This window comes from Mastomys coucha, unplaced genomic scaffold (assembly GCF_008632895.1).
Source record: "Mastomys coucha isolate ucsf_1 unplaced genomic scaffold, UCSF_Mcou_1 pScaffold6, whole genome shotgun sequence".
Lineage (NCBI taxonomy): Eukaryota > Metazoa > Chordata > Mammalia > Rodentia > Muridae > Mastomys > Mastomys coucha.
In genome coordinates, this window is record NW_022196912.1 from 87,865,913 (window position 1) to 87,883,137 (window position 17,225).

General features: G+C 33.4%; 1 protein-coding gene across 4 annotated transcripts in view; it reads right to left on the reverse strand.

Moving 5' to 3' along the window:
• Positions 1-355: 355 nt before the first annotated feature.
• The window catches only part of CUNH14orf39 (chromosome unknown C14orf39 homolog), a 37,032-nt gene continuing 20,162 nt past the window's right edge, over positions 356-17,225 (reverse strand). For all 4 annotated transcript variants that reach the window (XM_031356095.1, XM_031356093.1, XM_031356094.1 and 1 more), the window contains exons 14-18: positions 14,709-14,770; positions 12,495-12,670; positions 10,902-11,040; positions 6,684-6,738; positions 356-973 (exon numbers count right to left, since the gene is read on the reverse strand). In XM_031356095.1, coding sequence (XP_031211955.1) covers positions 780-973; positions 6,684-6,738; positions 10,902-11,040; positions 12,495-12,670; positions 14,709-14,770 — 626 coding nt within the window. In that variant the 3' untranslated portion in view covers positions 356-779. The remainder of the gene's footprint in view (positions 974-6,683; positions 6,739-10,901; positions 11,041-12,494; positions 12,671-14,708; positions 14,771-17,225) is intronic.

Genomic DNA, 17,225 nt, shown 5'->3' on the forward strand with positions numbered 1-17,225 from the left:
GGTACAAAAGGAAAACAAGAATGTGATTTAATTCTATTTATTTAAAATATGTTTTTAAATGTTAACAAATTCAGATAAATTGAAATCATGTAACTTTTCTCATATAAAGCAATGAAAATATGCAAAAAAAGCCCCATACAAAAAAACAATACAATCTTCAAATATTAATCTTTCACTTTTTACTTCCTTAAAGACATACTAACATAATTGACAAAAGTGGAATTTTATTTTTGTATTCAAAAGAATACATTTATTTTGTATTTGTATTTTACTGTCATTAACGAGAATTTTTTAAAATTATAATCAGAATACCATTCTGTATCCTGCCAAAAGAAGCATAACAAAAACATAGTGATTTCAAAATTTTTAATGGCTAAAGTATGAATTCTGCACAGTTATCATTAAAAGGTCTTCTGATAGAATGAAGGCACTATTGTTATTATCAAAATAACTAAAGTACTACTAGACTAAAATTCAAATTCCAGGGAGAAATAGACTTGATATTATTAAAAAAATTTATGGAAGAAGTATTGACATCTCTGAGATAAAAAGATTGCTTGATAGGGCCTACAAAGCCAAAATCAAAGTAAATAATGATCAGCTAGTATCACAAATAAAAATGTAATATTCAATATTTAAATAACTTCAAATAATTCAATTGTAGTAACAATTACTACTTTAATTGACAAAACTGTATCTTGCATTCAGTGATAATACAGATTTTTACAGTTATTAAATAGTTCAAATAGTTAAACAGCATTAAATAGCTCAAAAATAATTCAAAAAAACATAAATTGAGTTTTATTTTGTGAGGATGAAAAATCTTTTGAGGAAGTGGAAGGCATTGTGCTTTGATCTTGTTCAAAAGAAAATGGAAAACTAAAGTCATCTTTTCCAGCTCCAAATGTGTGAGAAGAGTCTGATGAAAAAGAAAATGTGAAGGCATCTTCTTCTGATTTCCCAAATAAGTTTCCTGAATAATATAAATATTAAAATATCATTTAATATAATATTAAAATATTATATCATTTAATATAAATATTAAAATACATAAATTAATCTACTAGATTACAATATACTGCACACAATAAATTAACATTAAATCTTATGTATTTAGTAGATATTTAAATATATTCTTCATACACATAAGGCATTGTCCTTGGTACTATGGAATGTAAACTCTAACTTGAGCCATGCTTATAAATAATTTGAACTCAAGTGTACAGAACAGAAACTAGGATAAAACATCTCAAATAAAGAGAATAGCATGCATGTTCAGAGACAGATCTGCATAGCAAACAGTAGGGTAACATAAATCCATTCAAGTTATTTGGGGCACTGAAAAATAACAAAGATATATTAAGAGTTCATGAAAAGGAGCTTGCAAAGACTATTTAATGTCTCACTATAGAAGGTAGACTTAAATAAGAGAAAACCATTAAGTATTGTCACATACAGATATAACATGACTTAAACTGCTTTATAAGGTTACTTTGGAAAACATGTACAGAATGGATGAGAAGGAGCATCTACAAGCCATGAACACCAATGGAAAAATATATCATCCAGCAGTAAGAGAGAGAATGTCCTGTACCTATTACCACAGCAGTGGACATGCAGAGGGAAATGCTGCATCTGAGATGCTGCATAGGTCAAATTTATCCAGCTATTTTTTATTGCATAATTACAAAATATGGTTACAACAGTGTTCAAAACTTTTGGCTAAGCTGTGAAAAGAGTAAGGGCAGTCAAGCAATAATCAGACACTGGCCAGCAGGATGAACTGATTACAAATGTTTGCGTTCTCTCATTCCTTTTTAAATGTTTTTTTCTTTACCAACTTTCCTAACTATAAGACTTAAACAGACAAAAACACATAGATTCTGAAATAAATAAAATCTTGAATTTCCCTTTGCATAAATGAGTTTTATTTTCTTTTTAAGAGTTCCTATGAAGTATTCTTAAAATTACTAATCACTCTATAAACAAAAGTATATTGTTGTATAATACTATTTTAAGTGCTCTGAGAAATTCAAAGGTAAATACAAAGCAAGCTCCACTAGCAGGCGCTCTAACACACCAGGATTATAGGATCAGAGGTGAGGAGGACACAACATGTGCCCCAACACTGGAAGCAACTGGGACCATCGAGACCCAGGCACACAGGAGTAACTCTACCAGACCAGTAGAACAGGTCCCTTCTGGTCTGCCTGGGCCGGTTCCCTGAGCAGATCTTGGGTGCAAACTCTTCAGCCAGTCCCACAAAACCCAGAGGAAGCTCCGCTCCCAGACACTCTAATATACCCAGGATCCTAGGATCCCAGGATCACAGAGACAACTTGACTGAGTTCTGACACAACCAGGATCACAGAAAGGACAGGCTCCAATCAGATATAGTCAGGGCAGGTAGCACTAGAGATGCTACCAAATGGCAGGAGGCAAGCCTAAGAACATAAGCAACAGAAACCAAGATTACTTGGCATCATCAGAACCCAATTCTTCCACCATAGCAAATCCTGGAAACACCATTACACCAGAAAAGCAAGATTCAGATATAAAATCACTTATGATGATGATACAGGACTTTAAGAAGGACATAAATAACTCCCTTAAAGAAATACAGGAGAACACAGGTAAACAGCTAGAAGCCCTTCTAGAGGAAACACAAAAATTCCTTAAAGAACTACAGGAAAACACAATCAAACAGGTGAAGGAAATGAGCAAATCCATTCAGAATCTAAAAATGGAAATAGAAACAATAAAGAAATCACAAAGGGAGTCCTGGAGTTAGAAAACCTAGGAAAGAAATCAGGAGTTATATAGATGCAAGCATCACCAACAGAATACAAGAGAGAGAAGAGAGAATCTCAGGGGCAGAAGATACCTTAGAAAACATTGACACAACAGTCAAAGAAAATGCAAAAAGCAAAAAGCTCCTAACCCAAAACATCCAGGAAATCCAGGACACAATGAGAAGACCAAACCTAAGGATAATAGGTACAGAAGAAAGTGAAGACTCCCAAGGTAATGGGCCAGTAAATATCTTCAACAAAATTATAGAAGAAAACTTCCCTAACCTAAAGAAAGAGATGTCCATGAACATACAAGAAGTGTACAGAACTCCAAATAGATCGGACCAGAAAAGAAATTCCTCTTGTCACATAATAATCAAAACACCAAATGCACTAAACAAAGAAAGAATTTTAAATTCAGTAAGGGAAAAAGGTCAAGTAACGTACAAAGGCAGTTCAGAATTACACCAGACTTCTCACCAGAGACTATAAAAGCTAGAAGATCCTGGGCAGATGTCATACAGATCCTATGAGAACACAAATGCCAGCCCAGGCTACTATACCAGCAAAACTCTCAATTACCATAGATGGAGAAAACAAGATATTCCATGACAAAACAAAATTTACACAATATCTTTCCACAAATCCAGCCATAGAAAGGATAATAGGTGGAAAACATCAACATAAGGAGCAACACTATACCCTAGAAGAAGCAAGAAAGTAATCTTTCAACAAACCCACACAAACCTAATTTCACCTCTAACAACAAAATAACAGGAATTAACAATCACCTTTCCTTACTATCTCTTAATATGAAAATTAATATTACCAACATATGCTAATCGATTGAAATCCAAAAATATGAGAAATAGATATTTGTTGGCTGTCATCCAGTGGTCTCTCTAATTTGGTAATTGGAGAAATAGGTCCAATATTGTACAATCCATATACACTTTTTGCTTGTTTGTATGTGACAGTGTCTTGCTGTGTACAACATAATGGTCTTGAAATCATGCTTCTCTTATCTCAGTCTCTCTATTAGTAGTATTGTTTATTTGATGTTTTTACACTATACTATAGTTTTCAGAGCAGCTTACATATTTCAAAAGTATTAATACAGCCAAAAGAAACGTAGACAATTAATTTGGAAGGTGGCTTGTAAGGGAGCAACAAAGAGTGAGACTGAATGCTTTGCTTGATATTTATAATTATTGTATCAATTTTGAAGAAGAGGACTTTATAAGTTACTCTTTTACTCTTTCTCTGAGATGAATGCTTTTCAAAATCATCACAGCCAATGAACCAGATTCTTACCCTCACCTAATGTCTGTGCCACTCTCTAAGCAGAACCATTGTTTACTGAAACAGTTGGTGAATGATTTCATGGATAGATCATCTTAATACACATACCATTTCTCAAATGAATGTAACCTGTTACCTGTGGGCTGAGAATGAAAACAATCACTCCAGTCAAATAGCTCTGACCATAGCAGGAAATCTATGTCCAAAATCCTGCCTACAATTCATTCCTTGGCACAGCAGAACTGTCAACTCTCAGCTTAGCTACAATGGAGGTAAAATCCTTTGGTGTTATGAGGGTCATTGAAGTACAGCCTTATTACAATGAACTCCAATATCTAAAAATTGTTCTTATTTTGGGTTTGTACCACAGTAAGAGCCAAGATTTTAATTTCTACTAAAAACAAAACAAACAAACAAACAAAGACTTTACCTATTTATGTTCATTAAAAAAACCCTAATATCACACAGTTAATATGTTTGGAATTATTTAAAATTTATATTGAGAAAAATGTATGTATTTTCAGTATTGCTGTAGATAAGCATCTACATAAATGATCAATTATTTGCATAATTGATAGCATCTACATAAATGTTCAATTGATTGTTGTTTTATATCAAATAACTTTTATAATACTCATTTTTATTGTTACAATATTTTATAAATTTTAAAGAATATGGTAAAATAAAAAATCAGAAGGTATGGCAGGTATTGAAGGGGGGTCTGTGGGAAGAGTTGGGGTACAAATGGGGAAGAAAAATGTGATGTAATTCTATTTACTTAAAATATGTTTTTAAATGTTAACAAATTCGGATCTTTTCTCATAATGCAATAAACTTAAATCAATTATAAAAGATTATCAGTGTTCACTGCAGATCTAGCATGTTATAGCTAAGTTATGGAACCAATGCAGGTTTGCTACAAAAGGATACTGGATAGGAAATGTGACACATACACATAATGGAATTTAGCCATAGAAAAGAACAAAATTGTATCATTAGCAGAAAATGATGCAACTACAGATAATCATATTAATACATTTGAGCCGGTTTCATAAAAAATAAAATAGTATGTTATTTCTCAAAAAAAAAAAATCTGTCAGATCATTTCAGTCATTTGCTCACAAGTCTCCAATGGCTTCCTACTTCATTTAGGAAAAAAAAAAGTCCAGAGATTTTAATGGTCAAAGGATCCAACATAATTTGCTCCTTCTTATACTTACGACTTATTTTTTCTACACTATTCTCCTTGCTCTCCATTTAAATCATACAATTTACCTGCTTTTCACTGATCATACCATGCATGCTACCATGTAAGACCTTTTCAGTCTTTGCCTAGAAAACTTTTTCCAGTAGCTACTATGTCCATCTCCTCATGCCTGTTCAAATGTCTTTGACTGATGTGTTCCCCAATGCCCTGTAGCACAGCAACCATTTTCCTAAACTAAGTATTTCCTAGTCTTCTTATTCTGGTTTATTTTCCTTCTCAGTATTTAAAGGTTAACTCAAGCCAGAGCTGAGTCAGACCAACATGGAATGATGACTTCTGAGTTTCACTTCTCATAATACTATTTTCTTAGAAAACATAGGATTAGGGGTAAGTGTCGAATGTTGTTCCTCCCAACTGTGCTGTGTAAGAATACACCTGATTAGAGAAGCTATGAATTCACATACACGCATGACTAAAATAGAATGACTGATGGGACACTGAAAGTGTAGCTTTTGTGTGTTAAGGTGACGTACATGCTCCATGTGTCTTGTCCATAGCAGGCATAGCATGTTCAATGTGGATGAGGTAGCAAAAGAAATCTTATTATTTGGGTAACTGACAGGTTCTCAGTGAGACAAAAGACACTGTACACACTGTTATTTCTTACTTTGCATCCTTCTACAAGGTAAATATATTAAAATTATAATATGAATCCTACTACCTCTTCAAGTCCATAAACTATTTAGTGTATTAATATCATATACATAATTAATATTATATACATTTATTTGTTTATCATATGTCTCTTCCAACAGACTACAAGCCCTATAATGATTCTGAATTCTTTCCATTGTTCTGTCACCAAAGACAAAAGCAGTACGAATGAAATACATACACATATACAAATATTGACTGAGTTAACTAACCAAAGAATAAAAGGAGATAGGCTACCCAATAAAAAAGTATGCACTAAAATAAAATGATTTCCAAAAGAATTGGAATAATTGTTAAATTACTAAATAGGATATGATAACAAATGTAAGATACCCATAACGTTTGATAATTGAGAAGTCAGTTATATTGACGAAAACAAGTATTGGCAGAGTTGTGAAAGATGGTCAAGTGCTAAAAGAATAAAGAAGAAAGAGAGCAGGAGGAAGGCAGAGGAGAACAGAAGAGAGCAGTTACTACTTTTTCTGTGTGATGAGACTGCAATACTGTCTACTGAAGTAACAGTGACTACAAGCAAATGTTTTTAAATAGTGTCCCCCCCAAAAAAAATCAAATAGAAATAAACCAACCTACATTTCTTTCAAACAAACTTTCCTACCTCAGAGGAAAGTTAACATGTTTTACATGTAGAAAAGATCAAAAACACTTACCAATTCCTTGTTGTGATGGAGGATTTAGATTTACTGCAGAGTAATGTTCATTAAACTGGAAAATAATTTCCATTAACTATTACTTGTGAAATCAAAAGAACAGTTTATATACCATTATATTTAACACTAGAGCCTGTACTTTTAGCATATAATATTAGGGTAGACATAACAGTAACTTTCTACATAGCATATTACAAGACTTTAAAAAAAATCTCTTTGGACTCAGGATGTAACTCAGTGGTAGAATCCTTGTTTAGGATACATGAGGTTCTTGGTTCAATCTCTCTAACATTAGATGAATAAATTTGTCATTTACTTATAAACCAAGGATTGATCTGGAGGGTGTGAGTGAGTGGTAGAGTGCTTGTCTATTGTACTCCTAAGGCCTAGGGTTAAATTTCTAGCACTGCAATAAATAAATAAATAAATAAATAAATAAAGCCTATTAACTTGATTACAGCAATATATATCTGCACTTAGAGAATCATCCATTTATATTTCTTCTGAATATTTGGTGGTTAATATTTTAATTTAATTTATCTATTAAGTTTTATTGGTATAATGTATAAATTCATAATTTATTCTTACAATTAATAGTCCCAAATTTATTGTTTTCTAATTTCTTTTATTTCAAGACTTTCTAGTCTATACCACTGATTATTTGATCAATATTTATACCTTTCTCATACCATTTTGATTACACTTTAATTTATACAGTTTTATGAAATTAGTTATCAATGTGAGTGTACATGCAGGTGCAAATGTGCCATGGTGTGCATGTGGAGATCACAGGACAACTTTGTGGGGTGGTTGTCTCCATCCACCATGTGAGTCCTAGGTCTGGACCAGCATTGAGTCATTTCATCCACACTATTTTAATGTGAACAATGAGTGTCTCTCGCCAAAATACTTTATAACATTTAGAATTTATAATTATGTCCTCTTAATTTTTAGTAGAGTTAGGTCATCTAGCTAGGAGTTGGTAAGCCTTGTCAAATATTTTCGAAGAATCAACTTTGGCTTTGTACATTTTCTTTGTTATTTTTCCAGTTTATTGATTTTTTAGTCTTTATTATTTCTTCATTCACTTTGGATTTGCTTTGTTATTCTTTTCATAAAGAAGGTCTTAATTTTAGAGCATTCTTTTCTATTAATTATCTTATTAACTAAATATCTAACTACTACCTTTGCTCTGGCTGTGTTATTATTCTTCAATTTTGATAAGCTGAATTTTCATAATAAGTAATTTCAAAATCTTTCCTGATTTCTCTCATGACTATTCCCTTGGCTCACAGCCTAAATGCTTAGGATTTCCCTAGATACTTTATTAACTTTTAATTGAACTGTATTATTGTCAGAGAACACATTCTGATTTTTTTTCTTTTTAGATTTATTCATTTGCTTTTATTTATGAGTACACTGTAGGTGTCTTCAGACACACCAAAAGAGGGCATCAGATCCCATTACAGATGGTTGTGAGCCACCATGTGATTGCTGGGAATTGAACTCAGGACCTCTGGAAGAGCAGTCAGTGCTCTTAACCACTGAGCCATTTCTCCAGCCCGACATTCTGATTCTAAAACTTTTGTTTGTTTGTTTTGTTTTTTTAATTTGTTTCTCATTATGGGTGGTTGTGAGCCACCATGTGGTTGCTGGGATTTGAACTCATGACCTCCGGAAGAGCAGTCATTGCTCTTAACCGCTGAGCCATCTCACCAGCCCTCTAAAACTTTTGTATTCATTAAGATTCATTAATGAGTTGTGTAGTGGTGGTGCATGCCTTTAATCCCATCACTTGGGAAGCAGAGGCAGGTAGATCTCTGAGTTCAAGGCCAGCCTAGTCTACACAAATTCCAGGATAGCCAGCTACGCAGACAAACCCTGTCTGGAAAAAAAAAAAAAAGACATGGCCTATCTTGTAATTATATCATAAGCACTTGAAAACTTGCAGTTGTTGGATATGGTCAATTTGACCAAAGAAATTGATTATCATTCATATCTTACAGGGCATATTTCTTGTGTTGTTTAATTTTACCAACTGTTGAGAAAAGAGTATAAAATCTCTATAGCTGAGTCTCTATTTATCCTTTCATGCAAATTTAATTAATTAACTCATTAGTTTTATTACTTGGAATTGGACCCAAGGCACTGTGAACACTAGGCAAGCATTCCACCACTAAACTCAATATATAGCTTTATGTTATACGTTTTAAAGCTGTTGCTGGACATAAACCATACTTGTGAGTGTCATATCTTCTTTATGAGTTGAACTTTTAATTTTTATACATTATCTCTCATTTCTAACATGTCTTTATCCTGAAGGGTACTCCCAAGTGATAAAATAGCCACTTTTGTCTTATTAGAACTTTTATAAAATATAATTTTACATCTTTAACATTCAACCTATCATCAGCTTTATAATGAAATGTGTTAGCTTATACTTGGATCTTTCTTTCTTACCCAATTGGACAATCTCTGCCTTTTAGTGGAGTATTTAACTCACTTATTTAGTGGAGTATTTAACATTAACTTATTAATTTATGCTGTTTATATTTATGTTTTTCTATTATGTTTTCTTATTCAATTTCTTCTTTATTATCACCTTCTGGTTAAATACTTGTTTCGGATTTCATTCTATTACTTTTGAGCATTTTCTTGAATAATCATTTTTATCCTAGGAATTTTATTAATGGGGTAGTCTCCTTCCCCAACTCACTATAACAAAACAGAATGAAACAAGAATTAAAAAGAAACAATCTTCTAGGATTTGTGTTTCTTTGTTTTTGAAATAGATTTCTCTGTTTGGCCCTGACTGTCCTGGAACTCAAAGTGTAGACCAGGCTGGCCCTGAACTCAAAGATCAGCCTGCCTCTGCCTCCTATATGCTGGAATTAGAAGTTTGTGCCAACACAGCCTGCCTAATTTTCCAGGATTTCAATTAGATTAAAATTAGATTACATTTACAAATTGTACTGAAATCTACCTTCATATTTTCTTCCTATGTAAATACTTCATGTATTTATGTTTTTAATAATTTTCAGTGATTTTATAGTTTTCTTTATTCAAAATGTATGTGCTTCCTGCCAAAGTTATACATATTTAAGTTCATGTTACTATTATAAAAGAGAATTGAGGTCTTTTGGTCTAATTTTCAAGTCTAGCACATTCCTTTTAGAAATTACTTGCTTGTAAAATAAATGAATAAGTAACAAAGCTAAACACATTAAAAATTATAAAATGTATAATACCATATCTTCTCTTAATAAATTCATATTTTTCCAATGTAACATAACAAAAAATTAAGCCACATAATATTCTTAGGTGTAGATATTTAAATGAACAATAACAAGGAAATATTTATATTGTACTATATAGCATTAGTAAGTGATACTTTTGCAATGCTTTATGTGTATAAACTCATTTAATATTTATAAACTCTATGGCAGCCACTGTCATTATTTCTATTTTGCAGAGAAGGAATTGAATTATTTTCACCAATTTCCATGCACTCTACATTTCTGAGTATTGAATAGGATTCTGTGTCTAGTTTTAAATATTATACTTTATTGCACAATCCCACTAACATATAACTTAATATTGGGTTTACCTGCTTAACTAAGAAGTAAACAATTTATAACGATTTGCATTACTGAAGAGTAGAAACATCAGTGGAAATTCCTCAGAACTTTTAAAATTAACTATTGAAAGTATTACCATGTACATATATATACCTGAAAATACTAATATAACTTGATAACATTATGAACTAAGTAAGAATATGTAGTTTATTTTTATATTAAAAATGTATAACACATTTTATACAATCAATTTTATAAAATGAATTTATAACCAAATTCATTTTAATTTACCTTTAACCACAATTTAGATCTGAAAGGCAGTAAATGATCCTAGTTGCTGAACCATCTTTCTGGTCTCAAGATTTTTTTCTTTTAATAAAAAATATGAATCTTGGTCATGTGAAGTTAAAAGTGAGAAGGTCACAGGGAACTCTGCTATATTATCAATACTCAGAACTTTTTTTTTCCACAAGGACACTAGTCAAGCACTATATATACCACAGAGTTACATCCATAGTTTTTTTTTTTTTCAAAGTTGCCCTTGTAAATAATCTGTCCCAAGAAAATTTGGTACTAAACTAAAATTGCCTAAAACTCCAATGTACAATTTTTAGAAATAAAAATTTGTTTCTCGCTTTACCTGATCCGATGAGATTTCTGAATCAGATACAGAAGAATCAAATAAATTTAGTCCAGGTGATCTAGAGGTATAACTCATAAGAAATGAAAATCCAGGAGAATCCTTTTGTTTCTGTCCTTCAGATGTTGCATTTTTAGTTCTGTTACAGAAAGATTTAAAAGTCATCAAAATGTCATAAATGTAAACAATGCAGACTGGGAAGCACCAAAAGCAATGGAGTACAGGTAGACATTTGCAAAGGTAGGTTTTAAGGTGACAAATTTACAAAGAAAGGACATTTGGGTGAAGAATATAAATACAAAGTTGGGGATAATAATTGTGAATACTTACTAAGAATACATTGTCAGGCACTACTCTAGGTACTTCCATAACCAACCAACCAACCAAACAATTGAACTTTAACACTGACTGTATTACCCATGGTTCTGTTTTGTCATCTATAAGATAAAAATTATAGTCTAACAATGATTCATAAAGTAGATATTAATATAAAAAGATCACAGCATAAAGTGCCCAAAAGGGCTCTATAAAGTGGGTTTTTTTGCTTTTCTTTTTGTTTTCTATGGATGGACTGTAGCTTAGGCCAGAGTGTACACTGAGCAGAGTGTACACAGAGTGAGACCTTATATTCATTCCCTAGCCTCACCCACCCATAGATAAACATGTATAGCTATATAGTAATGTCAGCCTGACAATACTGCCACAGCTATCTCTATAATCATAAATGAATAATATACTTTTACAGATCATGTTATCATCCAGAGAATATCAACATTCATCCAATTTTAAGATTTGATGATAAATTCTATTTTGAATACTTTTTCTTCTTGAGTCAAATGCATGACTTTTTGTTTTGTTTTGTTTTGTTTTGTTTTGTTTTTCAAGACAGGGTTTCTCTGTGTAGCCTTGGCTGCCCTGGAACTCACTCAGTAGACCAGGCTGGCCTTGGACTCAGAAATCCGCCTGCCTCTGCCTCCCAAGTGCTGGGATTAAAGGTGTGCACCACCACTGCCCGGCAAATGCATGACATTTAAACATAAAATTTTACTAACAATTTAAAATACAGGAGTAGAACAAAGGTGAGAGATACCTGATGAAGCAAAATCTGATTTATGTCTTAGAAGAACTTAGGGCTCGGTGTTAAAAAACAGACTGAATGGAACCCAAAGGTTAAATGCAGCACTACTTTCCTGGCTACAAACCCTAAATCAGTGGTTTTCAATGTTGTATTGGAGACATTTAGTTTTAAGAAAATGGCAACTCTAGCTTCAGACACTACACATATGGAAACTGACCACTGAAACATTACTCTATCAGGAGTCTATAACTACTATACGTGACAGTAGTTCTTGAGCTTGACTTTAATTTTTCCACATCCTTTATCCTTTGTAAAATCTTAAGCCTCCATATTGTCACACTGGATATTCAGGTTTGTTATCATCTTCACTTTAACAACAAATCCCAGCCATCAAAAAGACAAACAAACAAACAAACAAACAACAGGGAGTAGAGTCTTTAGTAATTATTACTACAAATTACTTATATAACTCAGTATATAAATCAATAAATTAGAATTATTAATAAAAATCATACATTTCAAAGAAGGGGCTTTTAGGAAACTGCATTTTCTCCACAGATTCAGGTGTCTTCAGTGCTTCAGGAGTTCTTAGAAATAAAGGAGTTTCAGGAGTTTGTGGAAAATTCTCAGCACTTTCCTCTTCGACACTATTATTTTCTATTGACTTTCCAAAGTGTTCTAAGTATAGGGCCTGCAAATGGAAATTACAGAAAATTTTAACTATGACTGTTAGTTAAAAGAACACACATATACTGCATAAGGTAGAATGCACATTATTCTGTTATCACTTCACAGAGAAGTAAAATTAGAAATGATAGTGATATATACATATCACTTTATATATATATGTGATATATATATATATATATATATATACTCAAATAAACAGAAAAGTGGTTATTTTGTATCTAAATTCTTCTCTTATTCTCAGCTCCATTTTGCTTAACTCTACATGAAAAAAATTAAATGATAACCAAAATTACTGAAATTGAAGGAAAACACTGAGGAGAGGTTTTTTCTTTTAAAACTTTCACAGTATACTCGGTTAACTTCTTGAAAAGGAAATTAAGCAATTTTGTTTATTGCTTTATGCTATAATCTGGATCTGTGGTACAGGCTTAATCCCCAGCTTGTCATTACTAGGAGGTAGTAAAATTTCAGGAGGTAGGGTATGAGAGTCCTTTAAATCATGGTAAGTAGCATGCTCTGAAAGGGACTGTAGGATCTCTTCTTTTAAAAAACTTATCCTGGCCATAGATGAGCAATGAAGTAGAAATTTCTGGTTCTCAGTTGTGTCATGTGATGTTTCTCTGGAAGCTGTCTTGTGAGAGATGTTTTGCTGAGGCAGACTCTTGAGTGGGGTCCTGATACTTGGAGAGAGTATAAATGGAACCCAACAGGCATGTGAGGATGCTCTTGCATTGTAATGCCTTGTAATGCTTCGCTGGTCTTTGCTGATCTTTGCTTGTCGTGACTTCGTAAAGAGAAATGCACTGAAGAACTTCTCATGGTATTCCAGCTGTTTCTTGCCATTTCTGCTGACTTGTGCCAATAAGGCAGAGCCTCACCGTTTCTGCTGGATTGTGCCACCACTACTGATCTGTGTTTGGTGTTTGCTATTGGACTGGATTGCTGGTATCCTGATAATGAGTGGGGGAGTCTTCCCAAATAACTACTTCTAAACAGGTCCACAACCCCTTGTCCTATTAACCATTTTTCTTCCATACATTTGGTCAATGGGAGGGGAGGGGAGGTTAGAGGGTTAAAGAACCCTAAATAAAGTAGACTTTGAAAAAAATCTAAGCTTACAGAGGTGTTTGACTCTATTATGAACTTCTTTTATGATGTGTGCTACTACTGGCCCAAAGCAATGGGACTAACTAAGAACTTTCAGACTATGAATCTTTCTTCATTAAGTTACTTCAGGTAACTTTGTTTAAGGTGAATAATAACAATTGCCTATTTTGTCTTTAAAAATTTTTGCCATTATAAATTTTATACTAGTTTATTTCTAAAGATTGAGAACCTGAATAACTTTTCCTTTATCTTATTTCTACACACATACTCAATGCACACCACAGGGGGGGGAGGGAGAGATAAAGGGAGCGAGGGAGGGAGAAACAGAGAGAGAAAGGGAAGGGGAGAGACAGAGAAGGAGGGAAGGAGGGGAAAAGGGAGGGAGGGAGGAAAAGAGAGAGGGAGGGAGAAAAATTTTTCATGTATGATTATATCAAATCCTATTACAGAAATAATTTGGGTCTGTGTAAAAGAATTATAATGTGCTCATTACCTACCTGTATTTCCTTTGTAGTATTATACTTAGTCACTTCTCATTTTAACTCTTGGTAGCTTAGTTTGCATCTGTTATCATTAAAGCATTCTACTATACAAAACTATTATCAAGATACTTTCATATCCACTGGTCTTGAATTGCCACAAAAATCATTAAATCTTGTTGAACAAATTTATCTTCTTCAATCATGAGATTCTGCTCTTAAGATGTATCATCACTCATGAGTGACAACTGTTGACATTTGTTCATATAAGCTTTTTTAGTTTCTTTTTAATCTGAAAAAATATTTCTAACTTCCTATAACCTGAGTTTCAAGCTAATAACATCTTATATAAGAAATCTTCATTGTAATAAATCTAAAATTTAAATGAACACTTGAGTATTTTTTAAATTAGAATGCTCTGCTTAGAAACTAAAAATCTAACATTTGACTTACCTGTGTACTGCATTTTGATTCTCTTAATTGTCTTACTGTCTCTTTATCTCCACATTCAGCATCTATTTGTTATATGCGATTTAACAAATTCATTAATTTATTTCATTTGTGTGATCTCATTATGAAATTAAATAATTTGTTTCAACTGTATAAATTGTAAGTATCTATTTACAAAAATGGCAAGTTCATATGGTTTTACCCAATACATACATTAAGAGCACAAAACACAATAGTTAACAGTTTAACCAAAAGACATTAATGTAACCATCACCCAGGTAAAGAAACAGCTTGAACACTACCAAAGGTCCGTTTCCCATATCCTCTTCTTCAAAGGTAACCCCTAGCCTGACTTCAGTGATAACAATTCCCTAGTATGTTTTATCACCTAAATATTTTTCTTTCCTACTTTAATATATCATGCTAAAATTATACATGCATCTTATGTCTCCCTTTCTGTCTAGCATATGTTTGTGTGATTCCTCCAAATCACTACAGATAGACACAGTTTTCTAATTACCAGTATAAATATTCCATAAATCCAAGCATTCTATAACAGATAGGCATTGGAAACAATGTAATATTCCATATTTATTTGTATTTCTCTAGGTATATATCTAAGGTGGAATATTGAGACACAGAATATGTGTATCTCCCTATATCAGATGTCAAACTTTTCTAAAATGGCTGTACCAATTTTGGCTGAGATAACTAACCATTGCAAAAATAATAAAAATCTCAGAAAATTAGCTCTAAGTTAAGATGGATTCATTACTTCACTATATCACATTGCTATTAATTAATGGTAATATAATTTATTATTTAGTAATTGCAGTTTATATCACTAGCTTATGAGAGCCCCTATTGGTCAACACTCTCATAAACATTAATACTGGTGGACTTTTTATCACTAGTCAGGTAGATGTGTAACAGTATCTTACTGTAGCTTTACACTTTCATAATTTGCTAAGTATCATTTTATGTTTATCTGCCAGAAAAGTTTCTTTTGAAATGTCAGTTCACATTTTTTTACATTTCAAGTTTTAAATGATTGACCTTTCCATGTATGCATATGTGCATATTCATCTGTGTGTAAGTGTGTATGTACACATTGGAAATCAGAGGACAGTAGTGACTGTCAATCACTGCCTTTCATCTTGTTTGCGCTTACCTATGCCAGGCTAACTAGCCTACAAATGTCCAGGGATTGTCCTGTTATCACCGTCCATCTCACTAAGGCACCTCTAAAATTACAGACACACATTGCTGTGCCAGGCTTTATGTGAGTTTTGGAGATCTGAATGGAGATCCTCACACTTGCATACCAAGTACTTTACCTACTAGGCCACTTGCCACACCTCTTTTCTGAAGTGAGTTGTCTGCTTTTATCTACTTGATTTGTAAAGGTTCTTCATATTTTTTTAAACTACTCTCTGGGAAACATACAAATATATTCTTTGGCTTTGTGACTCATTTTCTTCTTTTTACTGTATCCTTTTTTAGACATTTACTTTACATATGTTTTGCCTGTCCACTTACTGTGTGCACTGCACACAGACCCCAGGAAGGAGTGTTAGAGCCTCTGAAACTGGAGTTAAAGGTAGTTATTAATGGCCATGTAGGTGTTGGGAACCAAAGTCAGATTCTCTGCAAGAATAAGTGCTCTCAACCTCCAAGCTATCTCTACAGCCTTCTTTTTATTGTATCTCTGGATAAACAATATTTTTTAATTTTAATATAGTCAATCATCAATTTTTTTAATTGGGCTTTTAAGAAATCTTTACCTAGAAGGTCCAGCAACAGGCCCAAAGAGGAATCCAGCTCAAGGTGAAATCCCAAGGCCTGACACTATTACCAAGGCTATGGAGCGCTCACAAAAAGGTACTTATCATGACTGCCCTCCCAAAGACACAGCAAGCAGCTGAAAGAGTCAGATGCAGATATTTGCACCCAACCAATAGACAGAAGCTGCTTACCCCTGTGGTTGAATTAGGGAAAAGCTGGAAGAAGCTGAGGAGGAGGGCAACCCTGTTGGAGGACCAGCAGTCTCAACTAACCTGGACCCCCAAGGATTTCTCAAACATTGGACCACCAACCAGGCAGCATATGCTAGGTTATAGGAGGCCCCAACACATATTCAGCAGAGGACTGCCGGGTCTGGGTTCAGTCAGAGAAGATGCACCTAACCCTCAAGAGACTGGAAGCCCCAGGGAGTTTAGAGGTCTGGTTGGGTGGAGACATCCTCATGGAGACAAGGGGGTTGGGAAGAGGTATGGGATATGGAATAGTTGGGAGGGTGGACAGGGGTGGGGGGATAAAATCTGGAGTGTAAATAAATAAAAGATTTAAAAGAAAGAAAAGAAATCTTTACCCTGAGAGCTGGAGAGATGACTCAACTGTTTGAGTGCCTATTACTTTTTTTTAAGTGCTCATGCTCTAAGATCAAGAATCAACAAATGGGACCTCATAAAGTTGCAAAGCTTCTGTAAGGCAAAGGACACTGTCAATAGGACAAAACGG